This window comes from Pituophis catenifer, unplaced genomic scaffold, assembly GCF_029215685.1.
Source record: "Pituophis catenifer annectens isolate HBS135680 unplaced genomic scaffold, rPitCat1.0.hap2 SCAF_2, whole genome shotgun sequence".
NCBI lineage: Eukaryota > Metazoa > Chordata > Lepidosauria > Squamata > Colubridae > Pituophis > Pituophis catenifer.
This window is the reverse complement of record NW_027256882.1, coordinates 158,440,860-158,459,657: the sequence shown is the minus strand read 5'-3', so window position 1 is coordinate 158,459,657 and position 18,798 is coordinate 158,440,860. Positions and strand designations below refer to the sequence as shown.

The window sequence follows — 18,798 nt, the reverse complement described above, 5'->3', positions numbered from 1 at the left end:
ATCCAAACTGGGTTTATTTATTCTTCATGAAGATGGCTTTTATATTGCAGCAGGATACCAATAAATAAATGCAGAAATTCCTGTGGGGCCCACTGCTTTTGATGCCCAAAGGACAGAAAATCTTCCTCCAATTAATCTGTCTCACTGATTCTCTTCTGTGAAACTCCTGGTTATTTATCGTTTGAACTGAATTCACTCTCTCAAAGGCCCCCTGCTAACTCCTTTGGCAGTGTTATTTCGGAACTATTACAAATACTGATATGAAGAGTTGCACAGAGAATGGGAAATTGCGAAGAAAATTTCCAGCAGTTCTTACTCCAAAATTGATTTTTTTATTTTTTTTCTAAGGATGGAAAGGGACTTGGAGAAGCGGATTTGAGATAACATTCCTTCATGACAGTAGTCTTCTAATCACAGCAGTTGTTAAGTGAATCGTGCAGCCATTAAGCAAATCTGCCTTCCCCCATTGACTTTGCTTATCCAAAGCCAGCTGGGAAGGCTGAAAATGGAAATCACATGACACCAGGACATTATAAATACATGCTGGTTGCTAAATGTCAAAATTGCATGTCAAACATGTAGACCGCAGGCTGGATCCGGCCTGCAATAGGCCCAGACTTGTCCCGTGGGGCCATCCTGGAGATGGCAAGGGACTGGCCCTTGCCGCCCCAGCCATGCCCACCCAGTTGGCTGCGATAATCAGACCATGCCTCCCCCCCACCGGTCCCCCAAGGGCAAACAAAATCCTGATATGGCCCGCAATGGGATTGAGTTTGACACCCTTGCTCTAGAAGTGCTCTAGAAGTAGAAAATCTATCTGAATTTTTCAAATAGTCAAGCCCGGGATATCATTGTTTGGAGAACAACGGTAGCAGAAACCCAGAAAGGATGGCAGAAATACTGTTAAGAGCTTGTGTTCAAGTCTATATACTGTTTGTAAAAATGAGAAAGTGCCAGTTCTTCACCAAACAACTGCTTTCTTATAAGTTACTGGAAAATGATGATGGGCTTCACATGGAGCTTTCAAGTATGGCTCTGCAGGGGCCCCTCCTGAAATCAATACTATGTCTTTTTGCGAGTTTGTAGGACTGGTTCAGAAGGTGCTCTCGGCTGCCTTTGCGTGACGAGCTACTTCATTGCACATAGCTGTAAAAATAATCAGGAACAGTTTTTGTTCAGCCTTTGAAAAGACACCTATTGCTTTAAAGGGACAAACCACGGCTCTTTTGAAGAATTCATATGGGTTTACTGTATATGCACATCTCTACGGAAAGATCTTTTGTGGGAAAATCTTCATCTTGTTCTAATTCCTTCTCTATTTCAAATATAGCTTCAGAAGTTGCTCAGTGCTGCAACAAAGGGTTGATTTTTCGTGACTGAACTTTGGCATCTTTAGGAGGAACAAAATCTGGAAATTATGCAAACCAAATTACATAATTGTGAGTTGGTAAATCCAGAGGTCTCTCTGCGGTCGTTTCTACTTATATAGTGTTAAAACGTTGAGCTATTTCATTGATTAAAAGAAATAGTTCTTTTATTGTATATAATCTGATGCTTAGTGAGGATAGTCTTTCTTTTTATGCCTTCAAGTCGATCTTGACTTCTGGTGACCACCTGGAAAAGTCTTTGCAGTTTTCTTGGCAAGGTTTTTCAGAAGTGATTTGTGTCAGAGTATGAATATTCATAGACTGGAATAGGCATAGCAACAGGTCAGCCAATGGGGACTGTTTGGAGACATGGTGACAGGTCAGCCAATGGGGACTGTTTGGAAACTGAAACATAGTATTTGTTTGTATGGGGCCATAAGAGACAGTTTGGAGTCTGGGCACTGCTTAGACTTGCTGAACTGTATATAAGTTTGTTTGGCCTCTGTACCGTATTAGCCTCTGTAATGACTTGCTTCTATGAATATTGCTTCTGTGTTCCTGATCTTGTATGCTGACTTCTGATATATGGTATTGTATATAAAGAAGTTCTTATGTAGATGAATCCTGCAGAATTATTTGTGTCTGATTGTCTTCTTCCTAGGGCTGAGAGAAAGTGACTGTCTCAAGGTCATTCAGCTGGCTTTGTGCCTAAGGCAGGACTAGAACTCAGTCTCCTAGTTTTACTCTGGTGCCTTAACCACTGGACCAAACTGGCTCTTTATTTCATTGACTCTTGATTAATTTACCTGGATTATACTAATTTTGGCATTTTAAATGACAAAGCACATTTGCTTGGGATAAATCCCTTCAAAGATTTAATAAATATACTTGGAGCAGAGCAAATAAATATTAAGAGAAATTCATCTATGTTAATAAGCAGAAATCAATTCTGCTTCTCAGTTACATATAGCCAGGGAAAGGCTGCTCATGGATTCTTCCGCATTCTTAAGATTGTTCTGACAAATTTCAAGTGTTTCAGGAAGTTTGGGGGGACTTGAGAAAGTAATTTAATTATCAAGTTTGCCTCTCATGAAATACCCCATTTCCACTTTTTAAAACCCTCCCAGGATCCAAAAGGATTTCCCCTCAGATTTAGGTAGAATTATAAACGGGAATGATAGCAGATGGTCTCCAAAAGGCTTTCAATCCCATTGTCATCCTTAAACTTCATGTTCCGAAAGTGGATTGAAAAAACCTGACACAGATGTTCTCTAATATCCCCACATGGTTTTCTTCAGGTGGTCAGGAGTCTGCTCAAAAATGATGCTAAGGAGTGGCAAACTTAAACATATTCCTTACAGAGACTTCCTTACAAAGTCTCATGGATTAACTAATGATTTCTAGTTCTTTGGATTCTTGCTATGAAAGAGGTTACCTACATCTTGGTTTGTCCAGTAAGATGCATACACTTCTTTAGATAGCTAAATAGAAAAGATAAATAGATCTTATTTAAAGTATAGAAAGTATGTTACTATTGTGAGCTGAAGAAGCTTCTTGGATGAGAAGCAAAACATCTTCAAAGAAAAACCAGAAAGTCCAGTTGCCTCTTGAAAAAGCACCTTTGGGACTACTATTATTTAGTTACCAAGTTTAGGCTTTTACTTTCTTTCTAAAGCCGCTGGATTTGGCAACTCTACTAACCTGTGCATGGAATTTTCCTTGTTGAATTGAAAGTTCAACTAGCACAGGATACTGCTGTTGGCCTATATCTACAACTATTTGGTTTAATGTTTTACATGTTTGTAAACTTGTACTTCTGTTTCCAATGTTGAAAATTCAAATTTTGAAAAATGACTCTTTGAGGGTTGTCCAGACCATCTGTGACATATCTGCCCGCCTTATACTATGTCAGCCCAATATTCCATCTAATCTAATTTAATCTTTATTCTGCAAATCAGCAGTTTCCAAATGTCTTAAGATTGTTGTAGGATGCTTTTGGACCATGTATGAATGTGGCGTTTTATATACCTATGGCACAATGTCTATGGAGATTCTTAGTCATCCAGGTCATGGTACTTTTACAAGACGCAACTACACTTCCATTATTTTTCCTTGAAGATGTTTCACTTCAGTGAATAAACTTCTTGGATGGGAAGCGAAACGTCTTCAAGGAAAAACAAAAAATTCCAGTTGCCTTTTGAAAAAGCACCTGAGGGACACGTATGGCACAAGCAACGCTATAGGGCCTTCAATGCAAAAGTGTAATGCAATCCTAAAACATGGTCTCCTAAACAGCAGACAGATTTGGATATGTAAATGTACATTGTGCCAATAACTTGTGCCATTTTGTAAATGTGTTGGTTTATTGATTTTGTCGAAACAGTGTCCCCCTCTCCAATATTAACAGCAGCATCTGAAATATCAAAGAATGAGACACACACAGTGGCAGGTCATAAGTAAAAACCCTGTTAATAGAGAAGACTGAGGTGTTCTTATTCTGTGCCACAAAAGAATGCGCAGAAGGATTGTTTTACATGGAAGAGATTCTTCAAGATTCAAGTCACATGTATACAGGAGGACAAGCACTATGAGGACTAGAGATAGTTGTCAAAATATCTAAACAGTGAACACTAAAGCATTACAATTAGTTATAAGCTGGAATTAAGAGCATAATTAAGGAAAAGAATATGGGAGGAGGCTGGGAGAAGATGAAGAAGCTCCATGGTACATCAAAGTTTCTGGTTTGGCTGAAAGTGGCTTTGGTGGGTGAAATCTAATTTGTGTTGGTTTCTTGAAGTCTTGCAGATTTTTTGCTTGTCCTCATTCTTGCATGAAACCTGTACAAGAAAATATTAAGCAAAAACTACTAAGCTGAGTGCAATACACAGTGCAGTTGTCCGTTAAAAAAACTTAAGTCATAAAAGATTAGGTAGATAGGGCTTCAAACAGATGCAAAGGTTCTTTGCATCTGTTTGAGGTGCAAACCTCAAAGATTCAGACCAAAGAGAACAAGGCTGCATCTACATATAAAGTTAAGAGTTAGGATATTCAAACAAAAAATTCAAGTTCAAAAAAAATGGCAAGAGCCATTTTGTGCATCAAACAGTTGTTTTGAGGTAGCCTGTGCCCAAATTAAAACATGCATATTACAGTTGTGTTGATCCATGCATAAATTGAAAAGGGGAGAGGACTGTATCTGAACAAAAATGTTTTGGAATCAGGAATGGTGAAAATGTCCAGAATATCAATGGTTGAGGGAAGAAAGGGAAGATGCTGGAAAGCAGGGAGCAGGCTGGTGCCATATACCCTGTTTCCCCCAAAATAAGACATCCCCTGATAATAAGCCCAATCGGGCTTTTGAATACATGGCAACAAGGCTAAGCGCTTATTTCAGGGTTCAAAAAAATATAAGACAGGGTCTTATTTTCAGGGAAACACGGTAGTGCCCTGGGTCATAACAGCAGTGGTGATAGTGGAGGGAAGGGAATGCATTGGAAAGAAGGAATGGCAGGAATCCTGGGGCAAAATGCTGCATAGAAATCTGCTGAGAAAGAGGGTGAAGTGCATCACATTGGCCAAACTCTCACCTGTCCAGAATTTATTTTGTCTCAAATCCAGAACTATCTATGTTCTACCTAAGGTCTACCTTAGAACTATCTACGTTCACTTCTACCAAGCAGTGTCTGCCCTGAAACAGTTCCTCAGAACTCACCTAACACAATAGTTGTGTTCTAGGTTATTTTTCTGTTTTTTAAACTATATTTTGTTGAACTAAAGCATAAGAGAACCTGCTCGGTTTATTTATACCTGGAGAGTCACACTAAGGCTAAAAGCAAAAACTGGACATGTCATGAGGAAAACTATATTCATTGTCATTTTATTTAATCGACCAATGCTTATTAATGATGGGAATAATTATTTCACATATATTTAATAACTCTTTTTTTTTTAATTTGATTTATATGCCGCCCTTCTCCGGAGACTCAGGGCGGCTTACAATGCGTTAAGCAATAGCCTTCATACTTTTGTATATTTTTACAAAGTCAGCTTATTGCCCCCACAAACTGGGTCCTCAATTTACCTACCTTAGAAAGGATGGAAGGCTGAGTCAACCTTGAGCCTGGCAAGATTCGAACTTACTAATTGCAGACAGCTGCAGTTAGATTACAATGCATTAGTTTGCTGAGCTATCCAGGCTCATTCTTCAATACTCAGTTTGGTAACAATTGTGAGATAATCTTGGAGAGCTGCCTGCAAAGATTTCAGGAAGAAGCAGGCTGCCTGGGTTCAAATTGTACTGCTGTGCACCATGCTGTATTGGAGGAAGTTACACACTGCGGTAAAACTTTTTTTAAAAAAAATAAAACGCACAATGGCTTAACAGAATGTACATACGGACTGAGCACAGCTACATGAAATTACGAGAAATTTGATAAATAAATCAAGCAAAGCACTATCTGGAATGATTGGCTTTGAAAAGTTATTTAAAAATAAAACCTCATTTGACTTAAACAATACTTGAGAATAGGGAAATTTTGTTCAATTTATGTATTTGACTTTATAGATGCCAGCCTAAAACATATATAGAGACCATTACTGGAAAGCAGCAAGTGTGGTCATTTTGAATCATCTATGGATTCCAAAATTATTTGTTTTTCCTTTTTCTTAAAAATGTATCACAGGTATTTTAATATGATGGATCTGAAGGAAAACACTGCCCCCGCCCTCCAATTCTGTGTAATGTTAACTTGACATCAGCACAGGGAACTTAGCACAAGATGAATTCATGATCATTGATGCGCCACTGCTAAATTTCCAAGGATATATTGTATTGGGGACTCAGACAAAGCAGATCTGATGTTTGCTTAAGGTTCTAATGAGAAATATCTAAGCAACCATCTAAAAACACCAATAGGAGTTAAAGCCAATCACATTCTTCAGATCTAGTATTTAACATCTCAGAATTGAAACCACTGAGAATTGGTAAAACTGTTTTTAGTTACATACATAAGTATCACTAATAATGATGATCAACTAATGTTTTAACAGTCGGCTAGAAACTATTTTCCCAAAGGGTCAAGAAAATCCTTTTACTTCAGTGCATATTAAATGCAGCTTGCAGAACATGATATACATTTCAGCAGGGAAGAAAATAGAATAATTTGTGGAAAGAAAGAGTTGGAACTGATAGAAAATGTAGCCTATACTTAATTTTACTTATTGATTTAAAACATTTATGTAGCTGCCCATCTTATAACAGCTCTCAATCAAAAATTATATAGAATGTATGTTACCCAAATTGCTTTCTCCTATGCTTGCCTCTGTTCCCTATTGTTACCTTTTAAAAAATTAAGTGGCTTTTACAAAGACTTTATAAGTCTCTAATGCTTTCTTATCGAGCCTGAAAAGCTTACCCCTGGAACTACTCATTGCTCACGGAAGTATAAAGAACACAGTACATGGCACTGGGTACAGTCCCAATTTCTGGATATAAATCCGTGTTTCTGCCAAAAGTGACTTTGACAGAAGAACATGCATACAAATTTCACCAAAAACACATCTTGTAAATGCTGAGTAGTTTAGCCAACCCTATTTGGGTGGCAATAATCTAGATAATATCTAGACAGCAACAAAGACGTAGAGAAAACTGCTTAAATGTGGTGCTATCTTGTGGTCATATGGATATTTGGAAGGATACATCAGAATTAGACTTGTAATTTGACTCTAGGCAGAAACCATTAAAAGTATTTTACATTTTACAAATATTTTTATTTACAAATTTGCCTGTTTCAGCTCTAGAGAATTCAAAGCACCTCAACTACTCATTTGCTCATTGGCAGGTTACTTACCAGTTTTGCTGCATCTGCAGTGTTCATCTAACCTACTCTAAAAAAATGATGGAAGTCCACTAATATCAAAGTCACACACTGTTTATATCTGCTTCAACCTAAATCACACAAACAAATATATATAAGAAATTGTGTGAATGCTTGTGTGTGCTTTTACCATATGTGAAGTTGCTCGCATATTTAAAATCTTGTAAACAGTAAAAAATTTATGTAAGAGAAAACTCTGGAAGAATTTCGTTTTTCACCCCATTTAAGTTTTATGTTTTGACCCCCCTTTTCCTTACCTCATTCTGCATTCGGCGAATATTTTACATCATTCAAACCATTGAAAGTTTCTTTACTGAGTTCAACGGAATTATCTAGAATTAAAGTATAAGGAAAGTTGGTTTCCAGCCGAAGTATTTAGCTCCCATCAGTTTGATGGAATTTGGTTCAGTTCGTTTTCTCCTATGGCTGATAGAGGATACGCGCAGAGTTCACTACCTGATTGCTCAGCATAGGGAGAGGTAATGTTAAAGCAAGAAGAAAAATTCAAAGCTGAAGGAACCAGAAGGGGGAAAAAATACAGAGTTAGGTTTGTCCTTTTCTAATGTCCAAAAATTGTCACGAAAGAAGGGAAAATTGGAAGAAGCTTTTCTTCTTATAGTGCAGCATAAAACGTAATCGAGAAAAGATACAGGAATATCAAATTTCCATTACAGTAATCTTGTGGTGGTTGACAGAGATAGCCATTCCTAATCAGGAGGACACCAAAATGGTAAAAAATATGCATCATGATATAACAATGCGAGCTTCATCTTTTTATGTTTGTATTGCATGTCACGCACAAGTACTGTGCATAAGAGACAGAATTTGAACCACAATATTGCAATGCACTTTTCATTGCTTTTGTCTCTTTCTCCTGCAGATGCTTTTGGTTGTTGTAAGTTGCACTTAGAAGATTTTGGGCAGATGAAAATTTTAATATGAAAGTAACATAAAGGGATAGAATGCCTCATACAGGCAGCCTTTAAAATACACACAGAGAGATGTGTGTGTGTGTGTGTGTGTGTGTGTAAATGCTAGAAGGACTACATATGCATTTGGAGACAAAGACTTCCTCCCTTTTCTGGAAGAATGTATTAGGGTACTGTTTACTTTCTTATGCCTCTTTTGAATTATATGACTCAACAGCGTTTCTATTTCATTATTTAAATCACCATCACAGGTGGATTTTCTTCTGATATCCTGAATTTAATTTGAAATACGAGACAGGCTTTGTCACTAGATTAGACCAAAGCTTGTCTGGTCCAGCTTCCTGTCCATAAATGAAGACCACAGCCCCTCCTCTGCTTATCAGCAACCACCTCTACAACTAGAGGAAAGACACAGCTTGGATGAGCAGGTAGAAGCTATGCTTAGATTACTTGTGCCTCACTTTTTGCTTTTTCACTTTGGACATTTGTATGTCCAATCACATTTGGCCAATGAAGAATTATATTCTATTCTACTCACAAAGGACCCTTAAGGAAGCGTATGCATTCTCAGTTCACAAACATACTTACCAGGCTCTATGGTCCTTTTGCCCATCAGCCCAACAAAGAAATCATGCATGTCTCCTATGGAAATATTAAGTTTATTGGACAAAGCAGTTTTCAACGAACTGGGAAAAAAGCAACAGTTTTGAGTTAATGTAGCTGTCAACTTGCAAAGCTTTCAAGTTGCCATGAGTAGGAGGGAGGGAGAACTGAAGTGAATTCCATACATTCTTTCTGACCGCAATCAGAAGGAGGGTGTTAGGTTTCACAGCCAGCCAAAGTGATTAATTGGAGAATGTGATTTATGACATGGCCAGAGAGGAGGGGAGAGACAGGTCATAGGGAAACGTAAATCTACGTAGGATCAGTCCTAACTGCATCCGAGTATTGCCGGAATGGTGCTCCTAATAAATGAATATATTTCCTTTGAAGCTTGGATCATGGCTCATGAATTAATTAGGGCATCTTTTGGAAACTTGACAGTAGCGCTTGTAAATCATCTGGTAGGCTTATTTACTGCATTCTGAATTTCAGAGATAATTCTGAATATGGCACAATGGTAATAAACGCATGTTTGTATATAACAGTCCACTTCTACCTGTATTAAATATGTTTCTAGAATGGGCTGTTGATTAACAAGCCAGAATTTTTATTTCATTGCAAAGTATTGAGGATGAATATAAGTGTCGCTCAGAGACACCATCTGAACCATTTTTGGCTCATGGCTTGTCACTATCCTATCTTACCTTCTGTGGTAATTCAATCAATTGAATAACTGGAACTGAATGTGGATTATTTCAATCATTTAATCTACCTGTTTGCTTCAGGTGGATGTTGCGTGAGAACGGCTGGAAAATAGCGGAGCTCCCCTGGGCTCCATGAAATGCAGTCGGCAACTGCTTGCTGGGAGACCCAACAGGGTTAAGCCGCCCTGGAAGGGTGGTGAAGAAAGGAGAGGCGCTTCGTCGATCACGAGGAATTCGCAATTTCCTCGTTGATCCGAAGAAAGCTCTCCCAAACAGCAGCAAGGACGATGGCCATTTTTGATCAGTCACAAGCTGGGACAACCGGGACACTAAGATCTTGTGCTGGAGCGGTGTGTGGACAGAGCAGTGAAACTGGGTGAGAAAACTTCCGACTGTTATCTTAGAGATTTAACCTGAGTTAAAAGTTCCAAAAAACAATCTCCAAAGGTTAAAAAAGCAGCAATTGGATTTATGGAGAAAGATTAAAGACTAAAAACTAAAGAGGAAGATTAAAGATTAAGAAGTAAAAGAAAAACCTAAAGGATGATTTAAAACGTAAAAAGCCTGGAAAAGCCGAACAACATTGTGAAAAGTTATCCTTCCATTGTATCCTTCTTTCCAGTGATAGACCTGTACTACTAAAGTTTATTCAATCAGAAACAATAATAAAGAAAGCAGTGCTTATGGCAGAGAGCAATTGATCAACTTACGTTTCTGGGAAGAGGCAAGGGTTTGGGGATCTGGAAAAAAATATAAAGCAGAAGGCTCAAATGCACCACAACCATATGCTTTTCCAGATACATAGATACACACTGAAACATAGAGTCTCTCTCTCTCTCTCTCTCTCTTCCTCCCTCCCTCTTTCTCTCCTGTTCCTTTCTCCACATTCTCCAACATTTTTGTTTTCTTCCCAATCTCTGTTCCCATTCTAAAACTCTCTACTTCTCTGTTTCCATTTTCTTATTTCACTTACTACTTTTGAACAGATTGAGTTGACAAAATTTTTCTGACATCAAACCAAGCTTAGCTTATTGAAGACAGAAAGTAAAGCCAGTCCTTGGAATACATGACCTACAGCTGAAAACTTGTTCCCTTTTTAACCTTTCCCATTCTGGGCTAACATGTTCAAGCAGTCTTCGACCTGACTACCATAATTGAGCCTGAAATTTCCGTTACTAAGCAAGGCAGTTATTGAGTTTTGCCCCATTTTACAAACTTTGTTGCCACAGTTGTTAAACTAATCTCTGCAGTTGTTTAAGTAAGTCATGCGGTCATTAAGCGAATCTGACTTCCCCCATTGATTTTGCTTATTGAAAGCCAGCTGGGAAGTTACAAAAGGTGATCAGCTGATCCTGGGACACTGCAACTGTTATAAATACATTTTAGTTGCTAAGCACCTGAATGTTGATCACATAACCATGGGGATACTGCAACGGTCGTAAGTGTGAAGACTGGTTGTAAGCAACTTTTTTCAATGCTGCTGTAACTTTGAATGGTCACTAAACAAATGGCTATAATTCAAGGATTACCTGTACTATTATATACATGTTACATAAAGTTATATTTAAAGTTGCAGGGAATAAGCTTATTAAACTCTTAAATGTAATGAGATTTGTTTGTCAAAGTACTAATATGGTGGGCACTAAGCCTTTAGAAATAACAAGAATTCCTTTTCTACACATTTGCCTCTTTATGTACGGTATTTATTATATTTTATCATTTTTCTCTGTTTTTTGTATTATAACCCCTTGTGTATTTAATATGTTGGTCAGTCTATGATTTCAGCATGAATATATTGAAGCTGTAAATGTGAGGGATTAAAATATTGACAATATCATAAAGATTTTAAGACCAGAGGAAAAACATTATTACATAGTTGTACACATTGCATTTTGTAGCGTTAGAAATGTTCACAAACCCATTGGGGAATTCTCCCATTTCGGAGAAAATTCATACCATTGTAACCTGTTTCTACTATGACTTGTTGAATGCCTAGTTGTACGTTTTTGGGTTTCACTGAAAATCTCTCCCTCATTTAATCTGAGAGTGTGAAGGGAATACTCATATTCCATTCAAAAACATGCACAGGCTATCTTGTTGCTGAATATTACATGCTTAAAACATAGATGAAAACCTTTCAACTTATCAAACATTCTTGAATTGCTTTGGGGCTGTTTTCTTAGTGATTACTTACTGATTTCTTCTTTGCCTGACAGTCTGAGCAGTGCCTCATAGGATATCCCTTGGCCACCATACAATCGCCGGAGCAAGGATAGTGGCAGCTTATAGAGTTCTGGGTTCTTCTGTTGAAATGAAAAAACAACATGACATCAATCAAAGTTGATATAGCAATTCATAAGCTAATATTTCCCCTGTCATCAACATTCTATTCCCATCTTGACCCTAATCTCTTATGCAAGTGCATATTTTTTCAATAAGTATTTTCAAAGCATAATTCCTCATAATCTGTAACGCACAGGTAGCAAAATAATAGCTGAAAATGCCTAGAGTTGCAACCTCAGCAACTCTAGATTAATTATTTGAAGCTCAGTCCAATGAAGGGCAAAGCCAAAAAAAAAAAAATGATATCTTGCTTCGTTTGTTCAGTAAAATTAATGGAATATGTAGTTGCTAAACAAACAACCCCATCCCCATTCCAGGAAATTACCGCATTCTTGCCTTCAATTCAAGTTGCTGATTGTCAACTTGAAAGCCCTATGTGATTTAGGACCAGGTTATTTGAAAAACTATCTTTTCCCAGTTACATCTACCCAACCCACCAGGGCTTGGAAGCAAGGAATATTAGGAGTCCCTTCTCCTAAGGAGGGCCATCTAGCATTCTAGCAGGATCAAAAAGAACAGCCTTCTCCATGGTGGCTCCCTCCCTGTGGAACATCATCCCCACAGAGATACATTGACCTCCACTTCAACATTCTTTCAAAGACCCTAAAAGACCTGGTTTTGCCAACAGGCCTGGGGACCAGAGGTGGGTTTCACAGATTTTTTTCACCAGTTTGTCCCGTGCACACGCCTTCCACATGCACTTTGCTCACACGTGCACCTTCCACACATGCACCAGGCCTCGAAAACGTGGCTAAACAGGACAGCATAGTGCCGGGGCAGGTGGACGGGCCCACCTGCGATCTCTGCTACCAGTTCACCCGAACCGGTATGAACCAGCTGAATACCACCACTGCTGGGGACCCCAGAGTGGGATAGAGCCCATCAAACGGCTCATTTGATTGTTGGGAGAAGGGTATTTTTTATTGTTTTTGTATTGGGCTTTTATCCTTATAAGTCACCCAGAGTCACTGAGAATGAGTTTAGCGGCCATATAAATTTCTTAAATAAACAGGTTTCTCTCCAGTCTATCTCCCAAATTTTTCCAGCCTTCAAAATTTCTGCGTACACTATTTTTTATCCCTGGAGAAAAGGTATAAAATGATATACCTCCCATTAAGATTTATTGATTTGATCTTGAACTTTATAAAAAGAGCTTTGTTTCCACCCCATTCCCTATGTTTTGTCACATCTTGTATACGTTGCACACATTTTTTGTGTCTCGCTTTGACTGATCCTCAAAATAATACTACCCACTATGGATTTTGGATACCAGATGATAAATTGCTTTTTGTTTGCATAGTTCGAATCCCCCCAAAAAACATTGCCTTCCTGCACTTGGAACGTCTTCAGACTTGTTGAAATTTCTAATTCATCACCACCAATAAAAGGTTTGGGATGAAGGATATTTAGTGCAACACTCTTTGAAGGCACCCATTTTGGAGAAAGTCTTGAATTAGAAGATGATAAAACAGCCAGAATCCCCATAGAGATAAATCCCTGCTATTGTTCTTCTAAAGAGCTTACTGTTATCTCACCACCTGGAGAACCATGCGTAGAACTATGGGGAAAACATTTCAGAATGATAAGTAGAAAGAAAAGCTATGAGATTCATCAACAGGTGAAGTGAGTCAGGAGACTAACCATGATGGGGATATGCAGGAGCCATTACCTAGACAAAAAGTGCTGAAGCATTTTTTTTTCCAAGTCTAGGACAAAGAGTTAACATTTAGAAGCAGTTCAGGTAGAAGCCTCCCTAATTCACTGAACAATAAGGAGGAGAATGTACAGCACAATCAGACCTGTAATATTCTGTTATTATAGCCAATTTCAGTAAAAGTAGTTTTTAGCCTTCCTGTGGAGATGATTTCCTGGTCCGGTCTCGTCTCCCTAGTAGAATTGACAGCAGGTACTACAAAAATCGAATTCCACACAAGTATTATGAATTGAAGATCTAACCACTCAGGATAAACCATCACCATCTCCTTAACCCAGGATAAAGACGGTCTGCTAGACATTTCCAGAGGACTTCACTTACTTCCTGTATCTTATTGTCTACCCACAGCTCTGAAAGTTTTTTCTCTATCCCACTTCCAGATGCTCTGTGCAAGTGAGGGACAATATGTTGACATAAATGGGAAGGGTAACCTGAAATGGTCCAATGTGGGTCCTATGGGTCCCGATGACTTTGTCAGTCTCAGCGCAACCAGGAAACTACCCTTTATCTCTCTTAGAGGAAGACCAAAACCCAGGCTTCCACAGCCATTTTTTAAAAATTTCTAAGTGGATTGATCACCGGTCAATTAGTCAACCTAGAGAGAATGCAAAATTCTGCAACTGACCATCTTATCCCTGGCTTAATAGGAAATGTATTGAAGGATTTATCTCTTTTATTTCTGGCAGGAGACTCCCTTTCCAGTGGCCACAGCGTCCATAAATTTTGGCTCCTCAGTTATTTTCCTCACCTAATATTCTGAGAATAGAACACCAATTCCCACAGCTAAACCCACTTCTCAAACTCCAGACCTCGAAATCTTCATGTGAGTATTAAGATTCTTCATCTATCTTTGACTGTCCTTTATGAGAAGTAGCTATCAATATATTGACAATGCTAGCTAAACAAGTAACATCTCCAAACCCTAATGAAATCTCTCCCTTCCGATGCCAATTCCATTCTAATTCCAGGTAAGAGCAGATTTTTACTTAAAAAGCTGCCAATTACCTCTCCTTACACAATATGTTAATCAGCCTAGAAGAAGAAAAGAGAGAGAACTGCTACTTTAATTTGGGGGTGGCTGAGTAAAGCAATTTGAGGGAGGGGACAGAGTAAAATGTGTCCAAATTTCAAGAACATCCAAAAATAAGGAATTGCTTTGTTAAGAGCGGTAAAGCTATTATAATTTGAGTCCTATTTTGGACTGCACAGAAGTAACAAGAAGAGATTATGACGGCTGAGGACAGAATTGGATTTCTCAAAGCTTTTTATCCTCAACGGATCTAATTCAGAAGGGATTCGACAAAAGAAGCTACTTAAGACTCCTTGCAGGCCTTGCCCTCAAAAGTAATTTACACTGCATAAAGCCCCCTTTTTTTTAACAGAAATGGGAGGATGGGGGAAATTGTAGCTCATCCTCTACTCCTCTTTTGATACCTATGAATGAATGTCCCTTTTGTATCAGATTAGATTCTGGCTCACCTACAAGATGAGTTTCTTCTGCAGATTTGGAACAGAGAAAATTGTTTTAGCTTATTCTGTCAGGAAGTACTGAATTCAATATAAATGCATGACAGGCCTTAAGCGTGGTCTGTGAATGTTGTAGAAGGTAGTATAGGTAATCCTTGACTTTCAACAGTCTGTTTAGTGACTGTTTGAAGTTACAATGGCACTGAAAAAGATGACTTACGACCATTTTTCACACTTACAACCGTTGCAGCATCCCCATGGTCATGTGTTCAAAATTCAGATGCTTGGCAACTGGCATGTATTTATGACAGTTGGTGTGTTCCAAGATCACATGATCCCCTTTTGCGACCTTCTGACAAGAAGGTCAGAAGGTCAGCAAAGTCAAGGGGAAAGCCAGATTCGTGTTACAGTAACTGTGTTACTGACTTAACTGCAGCGATTCACTTAACATTTGTGGCAAGAAAGGTCATAAAATGGGGCAAAACTCACTTAACAATAGAAATTTTGGGCTCAATTGTGGTCGTAAGTAGAGGACTACCTGTACACTGCAGAAAGTTCAGAGTGGACTGCACCGCCAGATTTTGCAGGATGGGAAGAGGAACATTTTTTTTAAAAAAATCCCCTTGCTAAAATAAATATCAAGACATCCTAGAAAAAGAAGTCCCAATCTGCTTAATGAGCTATCTCTGTAGAGTGTTAAAGTGACATACAGGAGAAGCATTCCAAGGATGTTTGGAGAAAGTAGAGGGACTCAAGGATCCCCTTATTAAATTGCTGAGGATTACCAGAATCCTGTATTTAAAAACTACAGTAGTTAAAATATAGCTATGAACTGAGGAAGAGCTGAGAAGGCAAATGTAGATATTCCATTACTTGATGGCATCAGCGCATTTGTGTTAATACATCTCAGTTAAATAAGTTCAAGATGAACAAAAAAACATAAGCAACAGGAAGATTAACTATCTTGTCGATGATGGACAACAGGATAGATACAACATACCTATCATGTAGTACAGTTATATACAGGATATGAGAAACAGTTTGGTGTAGAGATTAAGGCATCAGGCTAGAAACTGGGAGATCGTGAGTTCTAGTCCAGAGGTGGGTTTCAGCAGGTTCTGACCAGTTCTGGAGAACTGGTAGCGGAAATTTTGAGTAGTTCGGAGAACCGGTAGTAAAAATTCTGACTGGCTCCGCCCCCATCTATTCTCTGCCTCCCAAGTCCCAGCTGATCATGAGGAAATGGGGATTTTGCAGTAACCTTCCCCTGGATTGGGGAGGGAATGGAGATTTTACAGTAAACTTCCCCTGCCACGCCCACCAGGCACACCCACAGAATCGGTAGTAAAAAAAATTGAAACCCACCACTGTTCTAGTCCCACCTCAAGCACAAAGCCAGCTGGGTGACCTTGGGCCAGTCACTTTCTCTCAGCCCTAGAAAGGAGGTAATGGTAAGCTATTTCTGAAAACCCTTGCCAAGAAAACTTGTTCAGGCAGGCTCTGAGAATCGGGCACAATTGAACAGAAGATAAAATAGAAGCTGTACCCAACGAAAGCAATTGTTGTATCTCTTATCCTGTCCATACTCAAAGCTAACATGTGCTATGCCACGTTGTTTTTTGCACATTTGCATTCAGCCATGTTACCATTTCTTTCTGCTTAATGACATAATCTTATTTTCTTAAATGCACTTTAAAATATTATTTAAATAAAAATATGTTGAAATTAAATAATACTGTAGCATAACTTTTAAAAAATCAAAAAGCTCTCTCCCAGAAAAATTATAGAGTTTTTTTTTTTAAATGCTGTTTGGGAATAGATTTCTCTGAACAGACATATAAAGTGAGGCGAGGAATTATTGTGTTAATAGTATTAAAGGAGTAGAGATGAAATGTGAGTAAAATGATCCTTAACTTCAAGGTTCTTAACTTGAAATTAGTTGTTGTGTTAATTTCTCCCAGTGCTATTTCCTACAGTTTTAAGTCTCATTGATCCAAAGATTTTTCTACTTCCTCAAGTCTTCCTTCTCAACATCTTGAACAAACATCTAACAATTTGGGAGGGGAGGGGGGGGGAATGCCAAAATCAGCCCCAAACTAATAATTTGAGACTGGGGGGGTTGGGCGATTTAGTGAGGTAGCTGGATAATGTAATCTTGGAGAACTAAAACTGCCACAAATAGGGTGTTTTATAGAGCATTGCTAAGATTTTCTGTACATATAAAATTATTACGTTGAAACTAGACTTATTAAAGGGGAATTTAAAGTTTTAAACTACTTTTCTTCTCTTGTTCCTGAGCTATTAACAAATTGGCAATTGCTTAATCTTGTCAATCCATTTTCTTTAAAAAAATATATATTTTAAATAATAAACCCTGAGACTAACGAGCAATATCAAAAGCATGTCCAAACTTTACAGTATCTGTTGTCCCAGAATCGATCTTGGGAAAGTAGAAACAGTTTTGTTTTTAATTAACTTCTTCACAAGTTCAAAGGTAGGAAAATAACTAGGCCATTTCCAGATCATTTCCTTCCCCCTGGAGGGGAAAAGTATTGGCTACATGGTCTTTTGCATTACATATTAGCAGGTCCTTTCATCATCCATTGCTGTAGCTTCATCAGGAACGATAGGTGAACAGCAGTAACAGAGCTGCCCATCACTGCAACAAGCACTCAGCTCTACACAGATAGTCCTCAACTTACAACCATTTATTTAGTGACTGTTCGAAGTAACAACAGCACTGAAAAGAAATGACTGATGGTCCTCGGACTTACACACACACCCATGGCCATGTGATCAAAATCCAGGCACTTGGCAACCAGCATGTATTTATGATGGCTGCAGCATCACCATTTGCAGCCTTCCCAGCCAGATTCCCACAAGCAAAATCGATTGGGGGGTGGGGAGTGGCCTTTGTTTAACAACTATGTGATTCACTTAACTCCTGTAGCAGGGGTGGGTTCTACTTACCTTTACTACCGGTTCGCAGTGGGGCCGCATGTGCGCACGAGCAAAGCAAGTGTGCACGCTCTTCTGCGTATGCGCAGAAGCGTTTTGATGAAGTCGGGGTCGGTGGGCGGAGCCTCCCGCCGGTTTTACTACTGGTTCTATAGAACTGGTGCGAACCGGGGGCAACCCACCACTGTCCTGTAGTGATCTGCTTAACAACCGTAGCAAAAATAGTTGTAAAACTGGGCTCAATTCACTTAACAACTGCCTTGCTTAGCAACAGAAATTCCAGTTCCAATGGTGGTCATACGGTATGTCTTTCTCCATCTGCAGACAAGTTTCATTCTATAGTCTCTCTGAGACATCCTCCCTACATATACCAGTACAATTTTATATGCAGATTTAAAGCAGATGGAGCACAGGAATTTGTTGCTGTTGTTGTTCTCTCGAAAACTACCACACCATATATTCAATAACATTTCAGTTTACCTCACCTTTGTTTGGACTCCACTGGGCATCTGTTGCTCCAGAGACTCAATACAGTAACCATGACATAACTTTGCCACTAGTAAGGACAGCAGCACTGTCAGAACAAGGGAACACTTCATTGTGGGGTTCTTTTCCCCTCAGGGAGAAAAAGCTTGGAAAGGGAGAAAAAAAAAATAATTAAGGGATGCAGGGGAATTCAGAAATAGATAGTGGAGAAAAAAAAAGTCAGCACAGAAAAGAAAACTGTCAGGTGCAAAGAAATATCAACCATTCTATCTTTTGTGACGGTATAAAATGAAGCTATTGTTTTCATTTTTTAGGAAATTAATTAATTCATCCTTCTCATGAGATTTCAAG

General features: G+C 38.7%; 1 protein-coding gene across 1 annotated transcript; it reads right to left on the bottom strand.

The window, feature by feature from the left end:
* Positions 1–7,501: 7,501 nt before the first annotated feature.
* Positions 7,502–18,560, bottom strand: TAC3 (tachykinin precursor 3). Its single transcript, XM_070934899.1, has 5 exons — positions 18,447–18,560; positions 11,674–11,782; positions 10,190–10,219; positions 8,761–8,814; positions 7,502–7,575 (listed from the first exon to the last, which is right to left on the bottom strand). The coding sequence occupies exons 1-5, from the start codon at positions 18,558–18,560 to the stop codon at positions 7,502–7,504; spliced, it is 381 nt and encodes a 126-aa protein (XP_070791000.1).
* Positions 18,561–18,798: the final 238 nt, after the last annotated feature.